General features: G+C 32.7%; 3 protein-coding genes and 1 long non-coding RNA gene across 8 annotated transcripts; 2 read left to right on the top strand and 2 right to left on the bottom strand.

The window, feature by feature from the left end:
- Window positions 1-9,073: 9,073 nt before the first annotated feature.
- Window positions 9,074-11,006, bottom strand: LOC127259313 (uncharacterized). Its single transcript, XR_007840478.1, has 3 exons — window positions 10,887-11,006; window positions 10,721-10,761; window positions 9,074-9,356 (listed from the first exon to the last, which is right to left on the bottom strand). It is a non-coding gene; the product is annotated as an uncharacterized LOC127259313 (long non-coding RNA).
- Window positions 10,933-13,953, top strand: LOC127259311 (glucan endo-1,3-beta-glucosidase 14). 3 transcript variants are annotated; one of them, XM_051286555.1, is made up of 4 exons: window positions 10,934-11,198; window positions 11,680-12,716; window positions 12,822-12,957; window positions 13,630-13,953. In XM_051286555.1, exons 1-3 carry the CDS (start codon window positions 11,147-11,149, stop codon window positions 12,888-12,890), a joined length of 1,158 nt encoding a protein of 385 aa, XP_051142512.1. In that variant the 5' UTR covers window positions 10,934-11,146; the 3' UTR covers window positions 12,891-12,957; window positions 13,630-13,953. The 3 variants fall into 3 exon arrangements, with proteins under 3 accessions (XP_051142513.1, XP_051142512.1, XP_051142514.1); XM_051286557.1 differs by having other exon boundaries at window positions 10,938-11,198; window positions 11,683-12,716; XM_051286556.1 differs by lacking the exon at window positions 13,630-13,953 and having other exon boundaries at window positions 10,933-11,198; window positions 12,822-13,258.
- Window positions 13,954-14,102: 149 nt separating this feature from the next.
- LOC127259312 (uncharacterized) lies at window positions 14,103-15,363 on the top strand. The gene has a single exon (XM_051286558.1). It carries the CDS (start codon window positions 14,211-14,213, stop codon window positions 14,763-14,765), a length of 555 nt encoding a protein of 184 aa, XP_051142515.1. The 5' UTR covers window positions 14,103-14,210; the 3' UTR covers window positions 14,766-15,363.
- A 15-nt stretch (window positions 15,364-15,378) lies between these two features.
- On the bottom strand, window positions 15,379-22,527 carry LOC127259310 (protein transport protein sec24). Of its 3 annotated transcripts, none has more exons than XM_051286553.1 (15): window positions 22,128-22,527; window positions 21,344-21,403; window positions 20,798-20,851; window positions 20,546-20,718; window positions 20,253-20,436; window positions 19,915-20,060; window positions 19,686-19,840; window positions 19,449-19,530; window positions 19,251-19,366; window positions 18,371-18,469; window positions 17,884-18,007; window positions 17,052-17,329; window positions 16,431-16,645; window positions 15,809-16,084; window positions 15,379-15,615 (listed from the first exon to the last, which is right to left on the bottom strand). In XM_051286553.1, exons 1-14 carry the CDS (start codon window positions 22,453-22,455, stop codon window positions 15,849-15,851), a joined length of 2,250 nt encoding a protein of 749 aa, XP_051142510.1. In that variant the 5' UTR covers window positions 22,456-22,527; the 3' UTR covers window positions 15,379-15,615; window positions 15,809-15,848. The 3 variants fall into 3 exon arrangements, with proteins under 3 accessions (XP_051142510.1, XP_051142509.1, XP_051142508.1); XM_051286552.1 differs by having other exon boundaries at window positions 15,379-15,720; XM_051286551.1 differs by having other exon boundaries at window positions 15,379-16,084.
- Window positions 22,528-23,213: the final 686 nt, after the last annotated feature.

A 23,213-nucleotide genomic window follows, 5' to 3' on the forward strand; every position in this document is an offset into this window, starting at 1 on the left:
TAATAACAATAATAATAGCATTAGTTGATTGATTTACTTATTCTATATATATATTTTTTTTCTGACATAATGAGTTTGTTCACTTAGTATTTTTTAACGGAACGATTCTTCATAAATATTGTTAAAAAAATATAATATATATACATTAATATAATATATAATATATATTTTATTCATTCATAAAAAATCAATAATTTTAATGTAAAATATTATTTTTTTATACTTCCAATACAATAAAACAATATAAAACATAAGAAAATTAAAAAAATAAAAATAAAATCAGATTAATAAACAATACTTGTATTGTGTTTGCTAGCAGTATTTGGTTTTTGTGATTAATACATACATGGTTAATGAACCATGTATCAATTTATCAATTTTGTATTTTACATAAATAATGTTCATATATAATACTCCCTCCGTCCCGGATAATTTGACCACGTTACTGTAGACACGAGAATTTAGGAGGAGTATAATTGTATATTTGTTTGGGGGATTGGATTGGATTTATTCTTATTCATCCAATTTTTTCCCTCCAAAAACGTCAAATCAAACACCTATTTTTTATTTTTTTATATTATATTAAAAATCAATTTTACATTCAAAACATTATATTAACACCTATTTATATCACATCATACAACTATTCAAATTCAAAATTTTTACTATTCAAATCTCAACTCAAAATCCAAACTCCCAAACAAACACACAGTAAATAATTAAAAAAGTATTAGTGAAAATAATTATCGTATAATAAAAATTATTATAAATTAATATTAAGATAATTGATTAGTATAATTAAAATTAAAAAAATTAAAAATTAAATTTTTAAAAATAAGATTAAAGTGTATAATTATTTTCCAAAAAAAAAGTGACGAAATAAATGAAACGGACGAAAATGAAAAAGTGGATATGAGAAGTGGGACGGAGGGAGGAACAAAGAGCAAAACCATGCCCGAGCAAAAGTTCTTTTTTATATTTTAAGGCCATGTTTACTATAGTTTGATTTTATCTTTCTACTATATGATCATAATGATTTCTATAAGATCAAAATCAAATAACTATTTAAAATAAAACTCAAAATCAAATACCATGTAAACAAATTAATTCTTATTTATTTATTTATTGTTTTTTAAATGAATAAATATTATTAAACAAAAATAAATATACTTTTATTGAAAATAATGGATTTGCACTATAAAATTTGAAAAGGAAAGAAAAGGCCTAAAAAGCACACTTATGTGTGTAAATGCATCAATATATATATAGTGGGGATAAGTAGTTTATATATGTCATAATTATCTCAAAATGATCTATGTAACAAATACAAATTGTGGGAATAATTCTTTTTTTGAAAAATAAATGTGATAGTGCCTAGCCTCAATTTTTACTTATTGCCAAAATGATTTCACATCATTTCACTTATATATATATATATATCTTCCTTATTTCAAATAAGGCAGGCTGTCCACGGCACAACAATAATTATGAAATACATTTAAAAATAAGTAAATTACTTATTGTATTAAAACTTATAATTAAAAAACAACCAAACAAAAGATACATATATTTTGTAGCTTATTATATATATATAATATAACACATATATGAAGTTGAGTGTGTAATTTCTATGCAAGATTTGTTTTGTAATAATTATTTTATATTATAATTTAATTGGAAATCATAATCATAGTGTTAATATTGTAATTATCGACTTCTAATTATCGGCCGAGGATTTACCCGGTATGTACTTTCGGATAGCAACTGTGAGTTCTCACATCACAAAAAAAAAAAAAAAAAAAAAAGGCTTCAATGAAGTAAATTCATCATATGAAGAATTTAGGGCATATTCAGGGTTTGTTCACCAAACATATTATTTTATGGTACGATTCTATAAATACTATAAATATATATAATATATTTTAACATAACATATACTATATTTTATTCATCAACAGAAATCAACAATTAAACATAAAATAGAATATTTGTTATATAATCGACACGATAATTCATATATAATATAAAAACACATTCATGTAAATACCAAAGTGAACATTAGTTGGATGACAAGTTAATATTGTAGTGTGTTGTGTGTGTGTTTTTTACTAATAATTTTTTTTTTATTTCTATTTCTCTTACATAAATAAATATATTTAAATTAAGCTATATAATTTTAATAAATTAATTTACATTAATTATATATAACTATTTTTTATTATTTATATTACATATATTTGCTAAAATTATGTCTAGTCTTAAATAATATTATTTGTTCACAATTTTATTATATATATTTTAACAAATAATAATTATTTTTTTATTATTTTTTCTACTCATCCAATTATTTTTTTATCCACATCTAAATAAAAATTTTACAATACCCTACTTTTCTTTTTATCTACCTTATTTTAATAGTATTAAAATAACTTTATTTCTTATCTCCTATCTAAACAAAATTACATAATTTTGCAAGATGAAAAAATACATTATAATTCAATTTAAACAATATTAAAAAAATAAAAAATAAAATCAAACTTCAAATAATAACTCCCAACTTACAAGGGACAATATCCTTATTTCTCTACAAGTTTATCAATGCAATTTCCCAGTTTCGCTACAACACCACTTTCAACAAGTATCTTATTAAAAAAAAACCCTAATAATTAAATTATAATAATAACTAATTAATTAATTAATTTTAAAATATCCGACAAGGCATCATGGAAGCAAGCGGGTTTTCAGGAAGTTAAGAATAGCGACTCATGTGAATATCATAAATCAACATTTTTTTTATTTTTTTTTATTTTTTATTTTTTTCTAATGACGTGGGAATTCGCCTGTTATTCAAAAGTACGTAATGGGTAAACCTCCGGCCGAATCTAATACCCTGCAAATTATATTCAACGAAAAAGTTATACTAGACGAACCATATGTGGCAGATGACCTGAAGTATCGGGAGTTTAAATCAATGACCTCTTTTGCCATTGCTAGGCATTATTCCTACTGTACATCTATATATATACATATATATATAATTTCATTTCATGTGATTAATTAATAAATTATTTATATTTATGTATGTAGATTATCATTATTATACGAGTAAGAACAAAATAAATTTTAGAGTATAAAACAGTGCAATATAATACTAGCCTAGTATTATATACTCCATTCGTTCCATAACAAGTATATATTTATCTTTTACGTTATTGTACTTTATGTTAAAAATATCTTTATATATGTATAATTTTTTATACAAATGTCATTATATAAGTATTATAAGACATTAATAGAAATATTTTTGCAATTTTTCTTTAATTTGTAATACATTTTAATATAATAATTAATATCCAAAGATTAACGTACAAAAAGTAAATAAATACTTAATTATGAGACGAAGGAAATATTTGTTTTTTATTGAAAAAAAAAAAACAGCTACTATTATTTGAGTATCTGTCTATCTATACATAAGTCTTATATAATATGATTGAGAAAATGTAGGTAGGATTACAAGATATTTTCTCTGTCCCACCTACCATATTCATATTTTATTTATATCATTTTTCTTTTAAAATGATTACGCGCCTTAATCCCAATTTAAATTTTCTAATTTATCTTTTTAATTAAACTAATTAGTTATCTTAATTTTAATGTATAATTATTTATATGATATGATAATTATTTTTACTAGTACATTTTAAATTAGGGTAAACTGTTTTTTTTAGTACCGTAACTGGACCCCTTATCATTTTAGTCCTGTAAGTGGAGTCTGTTGTAAACTAATCTCATAAGTGAAAATTTTTTGATGTTTTAGTCCTCCGGCGCCAGAGACGTCCGCATAGCTCGTTGGAGGCCACATATCCGCCGGGTCAGCGACACCTGGCGAACACGTGGATTTTATTTTTATTTTTAATTTTTTTTAATTTTATTTTAAATTTTATTTGTTTTTTTTAAATAAAAAATAAAAAATAAAAAAAAATCCACGTGTCTGCCAGGTATCGTTGATCCGGCGGGACACCTGGCAGACACGTGGCTTCCAGCGAGCCACGTGAGCGTCTCTGGTTCCAGATGATTAAAACAATAAAAATTTTCCACTTATGAGACTAGTTTGCGACATGCTCCATTTACGAGACTAAAATAATAAAGGGTCCAGTTACGGGACTAAAAAAAATACTTTACCCTTTAAATTATCTACTAATTATATTTATTCTAAATTTTCGTATTTATAGTAACTCGGACGTGTGAGACAAAGGAAACACTATTTATATAGGCATATGTGTATATAGTTTTTATTTTGTTCTAACTTGTATATACGCTCTCATATAATGACTCTATTTACACTATTTTGCTTTTTTTTTTCACCATTATTCATTTATAATAATTTTTTTAAAATATCGTATTAAATAATTTTTTTCATAAAATTTGAAATTAAATATTATTTTTTATTACTTGAATTTTTTTCAAAATTCCAAAGTTTTATTTTTAATTGAAGCTTAACAAAAAAAAAAAAAAAAAAAAAAAAAAAAAAAACAGATGAAATCGTGCAATAATTTTTTAATTTTATGCAACTTTTGCCCAACTTTTTATTGTACACGAAAAATTGGGAAACCTAATCATGATTAATTATGATTTGCATTTTATAAATTGCAATCACGCTAACAACACCTCAAATTTGAGCTTTTTCTAGGATCATTATGAGTCTAGTCATATTTCGAAATCTTTAAAAATTTTAAAGTTTAAAGTATGGAAGCAGCTCATTTTCTATGTACTCCCTCCGTCCCATAATTAAATATTCATTTGTTTTTTGTACGTAGTTTTAGATATATTAGTATTATATTTGGATATAGTAGGAATAAAGTAAAAATGACTAAAATAACCTTATTAGTATGTATGATATAAAGGTAATGACATTTGTGTAATATATTGTAAACTGTAAGGTTATTTGTAATATTAAATAGATAGTACAGTTACTAAAAAAGGAAATAGATACTTGAGACGGACTAAAATGAAAAAAATAAAATAATTACTTTGTTATGGGATAGAGGAAGGAGGAAGTATTAAAATTATAAAACAATCAATTTGTATTATTTTCCTATACAAAAATACTTGCTTATTATGTAGTTATAACGCTTGTATGTGCCCGCATAATAAATGCACCATATACCAAAATTTTAAATAAATAAATAAAGAAGGTAACCTATTTACATAGCAATTCTCTAGCGACTGCCCTTCAAATTTTTGTACCAATTTAAAACTTTACCCATTCTTAGTTGCGTGTTTACTAATAATTTATATTTAATTTATTTTCACCCGTACGTGTATTCTTGGAATAATTTCCCAAGCATTATAATATTTTTTATTTTCTTGATTGTGACACCATCAAATTTGCCACATCAAAATTCAAAAAGGCAATCCATTAATTACTAACAATCCCAAACAATTAATTCCAAACGGGCCACTAAGTTAGGTAATATTCCAAGGAAAGAACATTCCTTGATTTATTTATTTATTTTTTAAAACTATTTTCTCCCCCCACGAGTTTCAATAAAATACTCAATTTACATATATATATATATATATATATGGTAGACTATTTTTTATTGCAAAAATATGTATATATAAATCAAGGGTCAGCTTATTTTCAAAGTCAAGCAATTTAATCTTGGTGATGACTAATCTTGTGTAGAAATTATTGTTCATCTTAACCAAAAATGCAATCAAATAGTTGCTTCAATAAACACATATTTCCAAAATTTCGGCCACTTTTGGGAACTGAAAAAATTTAATTAATTAAGGCTGCATTGTAGTTTTTGTGCCTCGCCATTATTAAATTCTAGAATTATATTTTATTTTTATTATTTTTATTTTATTTTATTTTATTTTTTATTAATTTTAAAATATGTGTGTGTGATAGAGACATATGCGTGTATGTGTGAGTAATTAAAATTCAAATATGGGAGACAAGGGGTTCACATTGGTGTATATGGTTGCTCGCGGAAAACGGACATTTACTGACTAATCAAAACATTCAACTTTTTGGCAGCTCCATGGAGCAGAGATCCCGGAGGCGTATGAAAAATATTTTGACCTTGTCCATGTAAGTATTAGATCAAAAGTAAACATTTAAAATTAATACAAACATAAATTTCTTTAAATTACTATCAGATGTTCAGAGTTTTGTTTTTGATTTGGTTAATTTTTTTTATATAAAATATAGAGAATCACGTAAATAATATAAAAATAACAAGTGTATATAATATAAATATACTCTCTCCGTTCAGGTTACCAATTTTTATTTTCGTCCTCTAAAAAAAAACGTTATCATTTCATAATTTAGTAATTGTACTACCTACTTAACATAATAAATACCCTTTCAACTTACAATATATTACACAAATGTCATTACTTTTATATTACACTGTACTAACAGGGTTATTTTTATCTTTTTACTACAATCCAATATAATACTAATATTAAAAAATCTACGTGTAAAAAACAAACGTCACCCTTCCAACGGGACGGAGGGAGTATATATATTTGAGAAATATGTTGGCTTTTTTTTTCACAAAAAAAGAACTTGCTCATAGTTTACAATAAAATTAATTTTTTATACCATAATCCTAAACTGTGTCCTTTTAGGGATTTCAAAAAAGAAAAAAAAAATCATTTAATTAATTTTTTTTCTAAAAACATGAAATTAAATATTTATTGATTATTTTTTAAATTATATTAAAATTTAATTTTATTATTAACCTATTACATCAAAAAGTATTAAAATTTAAAATTTTATTATTATAAAGTGTAAACTCAAAATAATAAAAAAAACCCCAAACAAACACATGATCTTAAAGAATGGACTACCAATTCTGCAGTAGCAATGCTAAAAAAAATAAAATATAAAAGATAAATTGCATTCAATGAGAAGCAACAAGAAGAAGAATAAGATATGTAAATGAAAATTTACTGTAGCGCATAACAAGTCAAGTAGAACTGTAGAAATATGTTATACTGTAATTATTGCACTTTTAAGAATCCATTGCGAAACGCTGTCGTATAGGCAGCCAATGGTTCGTCATTATCACGTATTTATGACACATTCCATACATGACTACATTTATTCGAAAATTTGATTAAAGTCGTCAAAGCAACAACGCGGTTTTTGCCTTCTGCAGTGACTGACGTTTTTAGATGTTTGCTTGCCTTGAAATTGCAGAGTCACGTGACTTCAAAATTGAAATATTCAATACCCAATTTTGTAAATTGCATATAATATAATCTCTTCATTTATTTTTTCAACTATATTTTTGAATGTTAGTATTATATTGTATTGTAGTAGAAAAATAAAAATATATGTATTAGTACGGTGTAATATAAAAATAATAACATTTGTGTAATATATTGTAAATTAAAAGGATATTTATTATGTTAAATAGGTAGTATAATGACTAAATTAGAAAATAATAATCTTATTTTGGGACCAACGCCAAAATAGAAAATGGTAATCTTTTAATTGGACAGACGGTGGAGTATAAATTTATAACATCTTAGAAACATTTATTTTATTTATTTTTTTTGGTTTGTTTTAATATTTTTATTTGTATATTAACTTAAATATGATGTTTTAGTAAAAATAAATAATAAATTTGTATAGAAATTTGTTATAATTACATATAAAAACTTAAATCAGACTCAAAGCAAATAAAACTATTATTTTTCCCATTTTTATAAGCTTGTAGGAGTAATATTTAGAGTGATGCCAATGTATTTGTGTGATAATTAACTGATGGTCGATTTTGTCAATATATACTAATTACATTATAAAAATAAAAAAAAATAAAATAAAATAAGACTAATAGTGCAGTTTTCGTCAAATGCATGACTAGAAAAACGGCGAAGTGGGTTTAGCAGAAGTTGGCTTTCGGCAAAACTTACTTACACTAATACATAAACACAATCAATATTTCCTAATCACAATCATTGCATTTTTTGATTATTTTTCTCTAACTGCTAATTTGAAATTTTTACCCCATAAGTTGACCGGAGTTCCACCTCAAGGCGGCGGACGCCCGCCGTGCCCTGGCCGCAATACTCGCCTCAATTCTCTCTAATTATATATACCAACACTTCTCTATATATGTCAATTTTCATAGTTAAATATTTATATTCAATTATAATTACAGTTTTTTTTTTTGTTTTAATTATGAGATGAGATTACAAAATAATAGCATTTTATTTGGCAGTAAACGTGTGTAAATGATTTTAATATTTTGTTTATTTGACTTAAAGTAATTTTATATTTATCATTTAAACAAAAATTATAAGATATTTTGATATTAATTTATAATTAATTTTATTAAAAAAAAGATATTTTTTTAGTGAAATCTCCGTTAAAAAAATAAAAATAAAATACAAATATACTTTGAATTAGATCATAAGGCGAAAAAAATATTTACCTAAGTTTAACATTATTTATGATTAATGTTTTCTATAGTTATGTTAATAATTAAGCCCCAAAATGATGAGACTGGTACTATTTTGGGCCTCCGCGCACAGTTCATATGTTAAAATGAATATTTTTAAATCGTTAAAGCCCAATCAAAACTCCCGCTAGGGTTTATGGTATTTATCAACGCCACTTTCGTTGTGCTGCCGATTCGGCTCCCGAACGCCATACGATTTCTCATTTTCTTATTGATAATTGCTTGTCAGTGAGCGAGCGATGCTGAGAAGAAAGCCTACCAAGATCGACGTCAAGGTTGAGGACAGAGAAGAGCTCGAAGAAGCCCGCAAACGCGCCGCCGCCGCAGCTACCTCCTCCACCACCGCCGCCGCCACCGTCCTTCAACACCTCGACCGCTCCGCCGTCGACCCTTTCTCTAAGTCGCAGCGCATCGGTCTTTTCCCTTAATCCCCAAATCGGCACGATTCACCAATTCAATTTTTTAAAAAAATACTGCTTTTCATCGTGAATCATGAGGTACGATTAATTTAATATCCGTCATTGTATATGTTAGGGTTTTGATTTTGTTAATTCGTTATCGTGGAACTTTTTTTTTTTTGTGGGCTTTGGACAAGCAATGGGCCCAGCATATGGCCCATATGGGATTTTAATAATTACTAATAGAAACAAATCAAACAAATCCGTGTCCCGGCCCACCCAACACCAGCCAATCACACGCATTTCTGACAAGGGTGTAAATGTCATTTCCTAACATCATGTAACGTGGGGGCCAGGGGGGTCTCCACAGTCCACCGACCTTTACATGATGAGCGTTGTTTCCAATGAAGATCCGCCTCAGCCGTGGCCGGTGATCGTTACACGTGTCTCCTTCCACTTTCCATTATTATCTGATCTGTAATTTTTGTATTTTTTCCGCGCATTATATTAATAAATAAATAAAAATAAAATGAGGATGACAAACCTTTTTATTATGAATATTTTACGATGTTTAGCCATTTATTTATTTATAATATAGGTATATTAAACACTTAAATAGAAACATTATTGATTATTTAAAGTTACTCTAAAATAAATTCATCAAATTTAAAATTAAATGTAAAAGTTTTGATAATGTCGAGTGTGTTATTTATGGCACTTAAAATTTCTTAGGTAGAAAGCATTCATCAATGTTTTCATAATCTAAGAGCCAATTGGACCAAAAAACTAAAACAAGTGAGCATTTATTCAACCTTTATGTGGATCTCATTTACTTAGAATTAAATTTGTGAATATAGTCAAAGCATTGAAACCTAATATTTCATTGAAACCTAATATGTTTTCCATCTATTGTACTAAAGTATATTTATACAATTTTTTAGGTGATTATATTTTTGTTATGAATTGACAAATTTGTCCTTAATTGTATGGTAAAGACTAAAAGTAATAAATGAATGAAGGGTAAAAAAAATTTAAAATTTGTATTTAAAAAAAAAAAGAAATAGGACAATAGTTGTTGAACTTCCAAATAGGAAAGTAGGATATTAGTTTGTGGCTGGAGGGAGTATTAAATAATTAAATAATATACCAAAGGTAATAAATGCAACTAATAATACCATAGTGAAATAAGAAATATTCAAAATTGGGCGCGGCTAATAAATAATATATCCATCCACAGGTACAATTAATCAATAGGATACCTAACAAACACGGTATAGTTTCCTAACATGTTTATAAATCTAAATAAACAATCTCAACTCTTCCGATTAATTATTCTAAAAAAAATAAATATAGTATATAAATTAATTAAACGAGTCATATCTTTTCAATATTTTTTTATGAGAGACATTTTTATTTTTATTTTTTCTATTTTAATATACTCAATTCAATGTATTTTTATTATTATTTTTTTTTTTGTGACGTGGGCTCTATTTATGTTTACTCCAATGTATAATGAATTTAATTAATTTCCATCTAACCTATACCTGTAAATGTGGTGTAGTCTGTGGGGAAAGAGCGAGGGCGGTTTGGGAATTTCAGAGCTAGAGGGCATGTCGGTAAAATTATAGGGTATGTTTACGGGTTTTGGTTTTGAGTTTTTATTTTGCATAATAAAATTTTAATTGAAATAATTATTTAATGTGATATAATATATTAATATGTATTGAAATATAAAATTAAATTTTAACTTAATATAATAAATAAATAATAAATGTTAGATTTAATGATTTTTTGGGAATTTTTTTTTTTAAAATAATAAAACTAAAATCAAAATTGTACCTATGTGTTCCGGGGACAGAGGTTTGGCTTCTTCCTCTTTCCTGGAATAAAACAGAGAAGTAGAAAGAAATGAAATATTAATTTCATCACACAAAATAATAATAATAATAAAAAGATTAAAAAGAATATCTGGCAATTGGTATGGTTATTGCTGCAGCGGCTTTACATATCGGAATCTATAAAAGGTTAAAGAATGGCTGCCGGAGCCAGCCAGACAGCTACAGAAGTCCAACTCATTGTGAATTCCCATTGGACTCTTTACAATACCTCTTCATCTCTCTCTCTGTCTATGGCGTGTATCTTTTGAATACTAACTCCTCTTCTACGCGTGATTTCCATTTATATATACATATATATATTGATACGCACAAACGCACGCGCGCAGCGGCGGAGGAGACTCGGCTCTATTGGCGTTTATCACTAGAAATGGCCGCCGCCGCTCTTCGACTTCGGCTTCTGCTCCTCTGCATATTGCCAGGTTCGTCTTCTTCTTCTTCTTCCTCTTCGTCGTATCTCTTCTTTTATTTTCTAATTGGAGTTGAAGATTGGAAGATAGGTTTTTTGAGCTTATACATTTCTTCGCATTCAATTCCAGAGGCGGCTGCTGCTGCTGCTGCTTCTGCTTCTTCTTCGTCGTCGTTTTCGTAATTTAATTTTAATTTTTATATGAGGTGCTCTTCGGTGATTACTCTACTTTCCGTTGTGTTCTTCGATCCTGTGAATTTGAAATCTGCTGTTTCTTCAATTCAGCTCTCATTGATAGATTGATTAATATCGTTAACGTTTCTGAATTGATTCGATTCGATTCCATAATTGATTTATTCCATTATTGCTGCTGCTTCAATAATTCAATTGGAAATAACATTAACCGATTCAATTACGCTTTCTATTCACCAATCGATTCCATTCACTGTTCTATCTATATATGCTTTGAATCACCAACTGAAGTTCATATCCAGCAGGTTTGTTCATCGGCGGCATTCAAAGCCTAGACATGGGAATCAACTACGGCCAGATCGCCAACAACCTCCCGCCGCCATCCCGAGTCTCGTACCTCCTCCGCTCCCTCAACATTACCCGCGTCAAGCTCTACGACGCCGATCCCAAAGTCCTCACCGCCTTCGCCAACACCGGCGTCCAATTCATCATCGGATTAGGCAACGAGTACCTCCAGAAAATGACCGATCCCGCCCAAGCCCAATCCTGGATCCAGCAGCACGTGCAGCCCTACATTTCCCAGACAAAGATCACGTGCATCACCGTCGGCAACGAGGTCCTCACCGGCAACGACACTCAGCTCATCTCCTACCTTCTCCCAGCAATGCAGACTGTCAGCTCAGCCCTATCAACTCTCGGCCTAAGCAAGCAGATATACGTAACAACCGCACATTCCTTCGGCATCCTAAGCAGCTCCTTCCCGCCTTCCTCCGGCGCATTCAGACAGGACCTCATCCAATACATTCAGAGTATTCTCAACTTCCATTCGCAGACCGGCTCCCCTTTCCTCATCAATGCATATCCGTTCTTCGCCTACAAGGACAGTCCGGGGGAGGTGTCGCTCGACTACGTGCTCTTCCAGCCCAATCCCGGGATGCTCGACCCTGCCACGAACCTGCATTACGACAACATGCTGTATGCACAAATCGATGCAGTCTACTCAGCAATCGGATCCTTGGGACACAACAATATACAAGTTAAGGTATCCGAGACAGGATGGCCTTCCAAGGGTGATCCTAATGAGGTTGGGGCTACACCAGAAAACGCTCGGTTATACAACGGGAACTTGTTAAACCGAGTGCTACAAAACCAAGGGACTCCAGGCAAGCCATCAGTTCCAGTCGACATCTTTGTTTTTGCACTCTTTAATGAGGATTTAAAGCCCGGGCCGACCTCCGAGAGGAACTACGGATTGTACTACCCCAACGGCATTCCAGTCTATAACATCGGATTGCAGGGGTATTTGCCGCGTATGGATTATTCAAGCTCTACCAAAAAAGTGAGGACACATCTATATACATACATACATATAGTTTTAATTTTCCTGTTTATTTCATGACTGATTCGATGCCGCTTCTATGGCTTTTCCTCTTATGCTTTTCAGGTGTTACTTCTCTTCAATTTCTTCCTTCCTATAGTTTTTTCGATGGTTATTACATCGATCCAAAGATAGCGAAGGAGCCATGAGTCTGAAGTGATCAATGCCAAAGCACTTGTCTTTGGGAAATTAAATTCAAAAGGTAACCACATTATTGTATGTTGTTCACATAAGTTAGTTCTTGATTAGAAGATGGCTGTCTTGGAAAAAGTCCAGGTTGTGTAGTGTGGATGTGGGGAAGGGAGGGGCATGATGGACCCACCCCATATATTATTTCTTGTGCTTTTTGAAGAAATCTTACATCAATCCATGAATTAATGCTGATGATAAGATAGAGATAAAGATAGATAGATAGAGAGAGGGAGGGACATTTTGACAAGTCCCTTTTTTTTATGGATGAAATGAGTGTGTAGTAAGTACCTAATTCCCAACAAATTCAATCCCACAACTAACTAGCTAATAAGGCTTTACCTGCTGCTGCTGTTCTGAGCTGTGGTCCACACCTCATGTCCGAGTTTGTTGTGGATAATGAATGTGTATTATGAGCTATCTAATAATAAAAGCACCATTATCGTCATCATCATCATGTTCTCTGTTTCTTGAACCAACTGTGTGTACTATTTACTCATTCTTGCCTTTGTTTGTAGTAAACGAATGACACATGTTGTCTCACCATATCATGTATACAGCATCTGAATGTAGTTCTTGAACCCTCTTGTCATTTGTCATTATAGTCTTCTTCTGTTATCTATTTTCTTTCCATTTCCATTTTCATTTTTTATTTATTTTTTGCTGTGGGCTTGTGCCTGTGCAGGTGAAGCAGGATTTTGCTACTTGTAGTGGACAGAGGTTCTTACAGCAGTCAAAGTGTTAAACCCCCTCAAACAGAAAGGATTTCATTCATTGGAGATTCGGACATTGTTTTAGGAGATTCATTACATTACTCTACTTAGAGGTACAAAAATAAAAGAAAAAGGTTTCATTGGGGGTTGAGGCTAAGTTATTGTACGCATAGAGAGAGAGAGATAGAAGACATTTGAGTTTGTGAAATTTTCTACTGACACCCATCATATGTATTTTGTATGTATGTATAATCAATCAATCAATCAATCAATCTTATTTATATTAAGACCTCAAACGCATCCAAACAATCTCAACCGTTGGATTCCAAAGAACCCAAATGTATTAACTCTCGTAACGGAAAAATAATAAAGGCACAGTCCAGAACAAAGCGTTTGACCCAAGTTAAAATACCGAAAATGACCTCCAACACAAGGCCGGAGCACCGGGGTCACATTTGTCAATTCGCATCGGCCGACGCTTCCTTATCCCTCACCCCACACTCTCCACTCTGCACTCTTCCCCCAATAATTCTCGCCGCCGGCACATTCTCCGATGGGCAGAGGTCGGAAGTTCAGCTGGGGGTCGGCCCTGGTCGGAGCGGCGGCGGCGACGGCGGCGGCGCTAGCTCTCTCGGCGAAGCCACGGGACCCGACGTTCCACCTGATCTCCATCGATCTGACCTCGTTCAAGCTCAACTTTCCGGTCCTCGACGCCGAGATGATCCTGACCGTCCACGTCACCAACCCTAACATCGTCCCGATCAACTACTCCGACACAGAGATGGCAATCTATTACGCCGGCTCCCTCCTCGGCTCGGCTCCCGTCCAAGCCGGCTCCCAGCCGTCCCGCTCGTGCCAGCTCCTCCGGCTCCCGGCACGGCTCAGCGGCCTCCAGCTGGCGCACCACGCGAAGGACCTCCTCGCCGACGTGGGCCGGCGGGAGATGGTGCTCGATTCGACGGTGGATATCAGCGGAGCCGCCAAGGTGCTGTGGTGGGACCACAAGTTCAAGGTGCACGTGGACAGTCACGTGATTGTCGATCCCGTCTTCCTCGACGTCATTGATCAGGAAAATCAATCCAAGCTGGAAGTCTTCGTTCACGAATGACCACAATTGACCCTTTTTTACCTTATTTTTACCGCTGATTAATTACTATTACTGCGTCTATTTATAGTTACTGCTCTGTCGAACACTACATAGAAAGAGAGCTCTAGAAAATGATTGCAGTGACAGTCGATTTTGAGTTATGCTTAAATTTTTACATCTCTATATTCTGTGATTTGGTATCGTCGTCGTTATCGTGGTTGTTGATGATTGAATTTAGCCTTTGGGTGCTGAATTAATCCAAACCCTATATTATATTATCAACGGTCCAGATTGATTTGTTATTTCATCTTTAATTACGTAAAAGACCAATGCCTGATTTTGACATGGCTGACAAGTGCAATTTTATTAAACCTTAAATAGTTATTTATTTTATCTAACAAATCCGTACACCGTGTTAACATCTGAAGCAACTTGTAATAATAAAATTAGCAAACAATTGGATGAAAATAAAGAGATATTGTCTCTTAAAGATGAATCTAGTTACGCTGAAATTGAATTTGTATGGTCGTGGATTCAAACTCTGACGCCTCAGGTCACTGCCCATACATATGGTTCGAAAATCACGTCATCAAAAAAAAAAAAAAAAAAAAAAAAACAATATCAAAATCAAAAGGGACAAAAAGTGTCTCTCTCTTACTAAAAACAAACAAACAAACATGGATGAAGATCTTGGTCATGTAACAATTTCTTACCATGTCCAATTAAAGACACCTTACAAATTTCTATACGTTCCAACAATTTTCTTGGACATGATGCTGCTCAATACCAAATGCTTCTGAATAGTACCGATGAAGGAAAGCCATGAAAGGTTTGCACTTATTAGGAGCCTCCTCTCTCTCTCTCTCAAACTCTATCAAAATGATATTCCAGACAAATGAAACATTAGAAATCCCTTGCACCAAACTATCACTTCCATCCTAATCAGGATTTCGAGGCATGTTCTAAACCATTTTGTCTACATTCAACATTTCCCAGATCAATATAAATCATCAAACACGATTACCAGAAATTATAGTGGTGAAATTTTTAAAGGAATACATCACCTGGAAATTGTCTGACTGTAATTTCTTTCTGTGAATGATTTTAATTCCGCAGATTGCCACTGGCTTTGGTCATATACTCAACTACATCACGATTGATCTCCTCGAGGAACGAGACAAACCCCATGATGCTGGTGAAGCCACTTCCCTCAACATCCTGCTCCTCGATCAGGTAGTTCTCAAACGCCGTCGCATCATCTTGCCCACCCCTGATAAATATGAGCTTCGGTGTGATTATCCGCTCCTGCTTCACCTTGTTAATGGTAGTCCTCAGAAGGCCTGAATTAGAAATGACATATTAATTTGTAGATCAGCAAAAAATACTGTTTTTCCAGATGCCATGTTTAGCTGTATGTTCCCCTAACAAACAAATTAAAGTATCTCTTTCATCAAACATATTTTTTCACAAAATATTTATTTACCCAATCTTATATAAATATGATAGATTTAACAATTTAATGAACTATCTGATCATGGCATCACAAAACCTCTATATTCCATCAATCCTATATAAATCAAATGTAGGTTAAAAACTATTCTTGGTTATTCATATCAGCAAGAGCAAATAATTTTCATACATTAGAGACAAGCTAAAAGTGCAGGGCGCTGCTGAGAATCAACTTACAGTCTTGGGGTGGAGGAAAGGGGAGTGAGGTGTTGGCTGTAGATGAATAAAATACGATGAGAGTTGTAAAAGCATCAAGGAAAAATATCGGGCTGCCACTTGTTATCAATGCAGCACGGCTCAAGGAATGGCGAGGGAATGCTTGTTTATCCGGAGTTTCATATGATGACAATAATGGGTATACCGCCCGGCTGAGTGATGAAGGTTCCAGAGCACTGCACAATAAATTATGATTGTAAGTTTGAAAATGCTTGAGGGATGCATAATATATAATATAAACAGCTAATCAGCTACATCTAAGAACAGTGACTTGGTCTGAGAAAAGTTATTTATTTTTTTTTTTTTTCACGATATTCAAACAAATAAAAGACAAATACGACTGCTAATGATGAAAACTCCAGACACAGTTATGTTGGTGATAAACAAAGCTAGCTTACATTTCTATTTTATTTATTTTTTCACTTATGAAAACATATTACTATGAAGATTAATTACACTCCAGTGAGTTTTCAGTAATTATAGTACACGTGTTTCCATGAATGGTAAATATAGGTCACCAAGTAGTGCACTAAAAAGCTCTACCAAACAAACATGCAGGCACTTAATAACAAATCTGCATACCTGAACAGACATTGAAGATATATTCGGTAGTCAGGATGAACACCTTCTTCATGGAACCGAAGAAGAGGGTTGCGCAGCAGCGCAAAGACTAGTCGTGGCAAAGATTGCAACTGAGGGCATTGGGTGAAGGCAACATCAACTTGAGAAGTGGTTAATGCGCCTCTCACATATTCAGCAAGCTTGTAAGCATCATTATACTGAGCTGTAAGATTTACAAGCCACTCATGAAGTAAAAGCCTTCCCTCTCGAACACCATTTTCCAAAGAGGACAGAATCACCTGAAAAACAAAGTGAAAGTTGAGAAATTAATTAAACTATAAGATACTTCTGGATCTCAGAGGATACATTAAGGTAATCACAGGTAGGATGTATTGGAATGTTCTGTAACGGCTCAAACCCAGGTGAAAGTTTACAATAAAACTCATGAAATGTACCGTATGCTAATTCAGAAATATTTAACATAGTTTCTCAATCTTTTTCAATTATTAATATTATTTTAACATAAACGTAGTTTCTTACCTTATCGTATATATGTAATAATACTTCTTCAGTAGTGAAGAAATTAAATTTTAGTAACAAAATTTGTGACAATGAATTGTGGAAAAGTTATGCAAGTACTCTGTTATTTTCCAGTAAACTATGTATAAATAATTAAACATATATCGGCACATTTAGACACACCATCATAAGCAAAAGCATTAGTGCTTAGGACTCAAAAGCATTAGTACATAGAAAGGTGACTGCAGGACTCAACTTTTCTTCCACAAGCCACTTGAAGAATGCCAAAACAAAATCAACATGTAAACCCAAATGGCAGATAATAAAATCTTACCTCATGCACAAGTATGGAAAGAACAACTTCAGGATCAACACCGTCATAAATCTCGTTTATATTTCTTGCAGTTCCAAATTGAACAGTTCTGATTCGTAGCCTCCTTTGAAGGGAGTATTTGGCTCTGCAAGTACTTTCAACATATAAGTAAAAAATAAAAAAAAAGAGGAAACACATGGTTTTTAATGTTCTCAAGAAACTGGATACACATGCTATATATAGTCAATTAAATCCTTCAAAATGTAACATCAATTGAGTGGCTGTGATATTTTCACTGAATTAATGATCCATAGCTTCTAGAACAAAGCACAAAATAAGCATCAAAACTTAAACTAAGATTGTGCTATAGTCTCTGAAACCACCAAATGTTACAAGCACTTCTTCACATAAAATGCACAAAGCTGAATGCATGCATCAGAAATTGACCATGTTATGAGTGCTAGAAAGAAAGTATATACCTTATGAGTGCTAGAAAGAAGGTATATACCTTATAGAGGGACTTGAACCTAATTTTGTGGTCTCATCAGGAGGCACAACTATAGTGTATTGAAATGCAACCTGTATTGTCGGGAGTTCTTTGCTGTGCCTGAAAGGTGGCGAAAAAATTATCAAATTCAAGATTTTAGAAAAGTTGAAAACAGAAACACAGAAGACATACAGGACGTAGGAGCAACCATATATCAAATTGTCACCAAAACTAGGAAAATATAATCAACTACATGTTTCGCATGGCTTGAAAATGCTTACATGTGTTATTTAGTTAACAAAGCACATGCACGATGGCATATAAATACAAAACTCAACATATGTCACAATGATGTTTTTGCAGGAACCAACTTGATAAAACATGAAAATTAATCGAACTATCAGAACAATGCTTTGGCCATAGGGGGGAAAGGTTTTCATAAATGCCACATTGTATCAGATCCTTGGGAAGAGAGATAAAGGACAGTCCATCTCAACGGAAATTGTCAAAAGTTCATGTTATCATATTCCCAAGCCTGATACGTGCATCAAATACCATATGCCCCTCTCTGATTTCTCAAGATGAAAGGATAGCACAACAGTATCAATTAAGAAATTGGGCATTCAAATATTGATTGCAACAAAATGTATTATGAACCAGAATTCATCTGATATGTTAAAGCATCTGAATGAAGAAAATTCACAACATCATAATCATATGAAATCATATCTAGTAATAACAGTACCAAGTGATTCATTATAATCAATGATCAATTTTCTGCACAATGCTTGAAATACATTCAAGGGGAATAATAAAACTTAAAATTGTTGCATGTTCCAGAAGTAACCAAGACTAGCACGCTTGAAGAAGAATAAACAAGACTGCATAAGTTATTTCTTACCTAGAAAATCCAACACCATTTACAAAGTCAAAGTCATAGGCATATGTGGCAAAGGAATCGCAGCAAATAATATGCTGAACATTTTCATACTCTGGGTCAGGAAAGAAATGCCCATACTGTATCACCAAAACCGTAAGCATTGTTACACAGTTACAACAACAGCATCAATATTCTGAAATTAAATGCACTAGGACTTACTGAATGGCTGAGCTTAAATTCTGATGATGTCCTCACCCGTAGGATGCAATTGAAAGCATATGGTCGATTTAGCATACGGTACCTGCAGTGAGATATATTGTCTATAATGAAAGTGAATAAATCATAAATTAAACAAGCTTACCAATAATATACTGTTCATTCATTAATTATTCAAGTTAAAATTTTAAGTATTCTCAAGTTTCAAATTACTTTTAAGAGTAGGAATTCAGTACTAACATGTCTTGAGGAAGTGTTGAGTCATCAGTGCTTGAATATAGAAACAAAGAGCCACCGCTCTCGATGCTAAGAAATTTCAGCGATGCTAGATCAGTGTACTCATTTGTGACAGCAAATATATCCACACAAACACCAGCTTGAACAGCAACTGCAGCCTGGCAAGGGCATATAATCATCAAATCTCTTATAAAAACCTTGAATGAGAATTTTTTATGTTTAATCTATGTACCAAATCTTTGTAAAATGGAGTCTGCTCAGGCAATAAAGCACGATCTGCATCCTCTCCTTTACTAGCATATTGCTCACCATACCGTCTGGTGTCTAGCTGGCCAAGCCCATAATCTGGAGGGCCAGATAAAAATGCAAAGACCCTGGCTGCGCTTGAATTCAGTGAAATAAACAGACAAGAAAGAATTAGCAAGTCTCAACCTTGGCTACTATAGCATTTAGAAATCTGACAAAAACATCTAAACAGGATCCCAGAAATGCATGTGTATGAAAAAGAGATGCCATAACTAGAATATTAAATCAAAAGATGTTCAATAAACAGCGTTGAAGTTATCGTACCTAATGCATATGTATTCCCATATTCCGATCCAAGATATTTGAGTAGGGCTTCCATAGCAACTCCAAAGCCACGCCCTCCGAGTAAAACACCATCTGATTGCCCAGCAGCTGTAGTCCGTTCCCATGAAGTGGTTGGTCTTAGAGTTTCGAGTGCAGCTGTGATACGGTCTTTACATGTATCAACCTATATTAGATCATTACACAACACTCCAATTTCAAAGCTTTTCATCCTTATTAAACCTGTAAGAGAATTTTGAATCTAGTCGAATAGAATATCGAATTAATTCACATACTGGAGCCAAAAAGGAAAACAATGGCATGACATCTTCAAGCCCCATTGCCAGATTTCCAAGAGAATCTGGTGGAATGAACACATTCTTGACCACGGGAATAGGCCCCTGGACATCATACAAGCCGATTTTGTGGCTGAATGTAGCAAGACCAAAAAGTGACCCAGGGCCAAGAGCTGCAAAATTAGAAGAATAATACCTTGATTTAATTCCATCTGTTAATAACTTGGACATGGGAATCGTAATATTACAAACCTTCTAATGCAGCCAACAGAGCAATTTTTGTGAGTTCCAAAAACTCTTCTGATGCTGTGGAAAAACAGAATTCATATAATCAGATGTTACGTATCTTCGAAACACAGTGGCATCAGCATCATGTATAATGAAATAGGAGTTCAGAACTTGGAAGTGATATAGAGACAATGATATGATACTCCAACCCACACAAACTAGTATAGTGTTGTAGATCCTCTTCAAGATGCAACATTTGTTATAAAATGACTCCACAGGATACAAAGTACGGGCTTTGTGCAGTTACAAGAGAGTCTTATTTTGTCCATCTTCTGTATTCAACAATTTGTGAAAAATTCTGAGAGCAAATGCACGGTTTGAAAAAAGGAATTGAGACATTGGAGCATTTGCACTAATTATATCCGTATATTTCAAGCCAATGGATGCCCATTAAAATTACTCGACCAAACTGTAGAGGAAAATCGAAGACTTATAGATTGAAATACAATTAAAGATGAAAATAGCCAGTGGTAGAAATAGAATTTACAACATAATTAAACATAATCTTACAAGAGAGATCAACTGCAGCAACGTACACTGGTCTTGCCTCCATCTCCCCATCTCCTTCAACTGCCACAACAAAATTGAAAAATGAAAAATCAATTCAACCAGATGACATTGTTTATCCAACCCATAGACAAGAGTGGTGAGTAAAAACCTCTCAAACCACAACCAATACAAGCAGTAATAAGTAATTCCACGGGGCAATAACTTTTTCACACCCTATCCTTAAAGATGCCCATAAAAATCTTCCCATATTCACCCAACAAGTGCATAAAATCCTTTCATGGTTCAAAGCTCTTAACTGCAGAATAATAATTAGAAAAGAAACTAGAACTTCAAATTGAGCACTACAACTAGACTGTTCAATTGTTCAAAAATACACTCAAACATAAGTTAAGAGATTGCATTTTCATGGCAATCCAATTTATAGTGCCAACACATGATAAAAATGCAATTTTAATCCTGGCAGGCATATAGCCACTAAAGCACAAGACACTGAACATTATTACATTTCTATTAAGAGAAACTTGGTAACTAAAATGCCTCTCCTAGGTAGTAGATTAAATGGGCCAAAGTTCTTAACTTCAATCCTTCGGATATTCCCCTACACTGGATCAACGCCGAACACATCGCACAACTAAAACAAACGGGCGGGCACCCTAATCCGCAGCTAGAAATGGAATACACTGGCAGTAGATAAACAATCAACAAAGAACAAAACGCCTGAACTCACCCATGACCTAAACACCTAATCTCGAAATGTAGTATAGGGTTCGAAAAGAATAATTACGTGGTAATTCAAGGTCAATGAAAGAAGATGCATTCTCGGGGTAGGTTTGGGGGCCAGAATAGCGGGCAATGGACGCAGACGTGAGGCCATTAGTGGTGCCACAGAGAGAACAGTCCCACGACCACTGATCCTGCTCGCAGTAGGTGTTGTAATAAGCCCAGCAATTCTCGCATCGAGGCAGCAACTCCCCACCCGATCCATAGCAAGGCGGGATGTCATTCTCGTCCCTCCCCGCAAATGGCGTCAGCGTCAAGCCCCACGGCACGCCGCACGCCTCCTGCTCCGCCGGGTCGCCCGGAAACCGGGCCATCGTCGGCCGAACAGCCATCCCGATCCGATGCGAGATTCTAATCGAGGGAGAGGGTTTATTGAAGTTTCTTTTTTTTTTCCTTATTTTTTACTTGAGATATTTTTTACTTGAGATATTAAAACGCCAGTACAAAATTGGAAGATCGACACCGGCCGGAAAGGGGGACTGCTTGTGCTGTGTAGGCTGGACCAATTGGAAATCGCCACGTCCGATATTTGAATTTGGTATTAAATTAGAGATATAAAATTCATTTGAGAGTGCTTGGTAATAAGTTATTTTTTAAAGTATCTTATTAGACCGTAAAACTTATTTCTTATCTACCCAGTGTTTCAAAAACATTTTTATTTTAATTATCTTAATATCATATTTACATTTAAATATTAAATATTTTCGTTACACATGTATTTTTATTTATTATTTATATATATACATATATTTATGATCAATGGTGATTTTATATTTTAAATTTCAAGTAATTAATATTAACAATTATTTTATATATGGTTTATTTTTAAAATTTATTAAATTAAAAAATATATATATAAATATTATTAATTTATAATATATATATTTATATTAAATTATATATTTCTTTTTCTTATAAAACATTAACAGATCCTACCGGACGACTTGGGCGAAAATATGTTTTGCAATTTCAACATATTTTTCAAAAAATTTATCGGTATGGTAGTATGTAAAGTTCATTAGAACATAAACAAATGCTCATTTATGGACTTGTTTTACAAGATTTTTCTTTTTTTGCCATAAGTAAATTT

This window comes from Andrographis paniculata, unplaced genomic scaffold (assembly GCF_009805555.1).
Source record: "Andrographis paniculata isolate CXL003 unplaced genomic scaffold, ASM980555v1 Contig60END, whole genome shotgun sequence".
Taxonomy (NCBI): Eukaryota; Viridiplantae; Streptophyta; class Magnoliopsida; order Lamiales; family Acanthaceae; genus Andrographis; species Andrographis paniculata.

Bases quoted from the DNA above. Each gene is read 5' to 3' on its own strand.
- LOC127259312 (XM_051286558.1), top strand. From the start codon at position 14,211: ATGGGCAGAGGTCGGAAGTTCAGCTGGGGGTCGGCCCTGGTCGGAGCG.
- LOC127259310 (XM_051286553.1), bottom strand. From the start codon at position 22,455: ATGGCTGTTCGGCCGACGATGGCCCGGTTTCCGGGCGACCCGGCGGAG. The intron at 20,719-20,797 runs GTTTGTAATATT...CTAATTTTGCAG, and splicing joins TCTGTTGGCTGCATTAGAAG to CTCTTGGCCCTGGGTCACTT. The intron at 16,646-17,051 runs GTATGCAGATTT...TTTATTGTGCAG, and splicing joins TATCTTCAATGTCTGTTCAG to TGCTCTGGAACCTTCATCAC.
- LOC127259311 (XM_051286556.1), top strand. From the start codon at position 11,147: ATGGCCGCCGCCGCTCTTCGACTTCGGCTTCTGCTCCTCTGCATATTG. The intron at 11,199-11,679 runs GTTCGTCTTCTT...GTTCATATCCAG, and splicing joins GCTCCTCTGCATATTGCCAG to CAGGTTTGTTCATCGGCGGC. The intron at 12,717-12,821 runs GTGAGGACACAT...TATGCTTTTCAG, and splicing joins ATTCAAGCTCTACCAAAAAA to GTGTTACTTCTCTTCAATTT.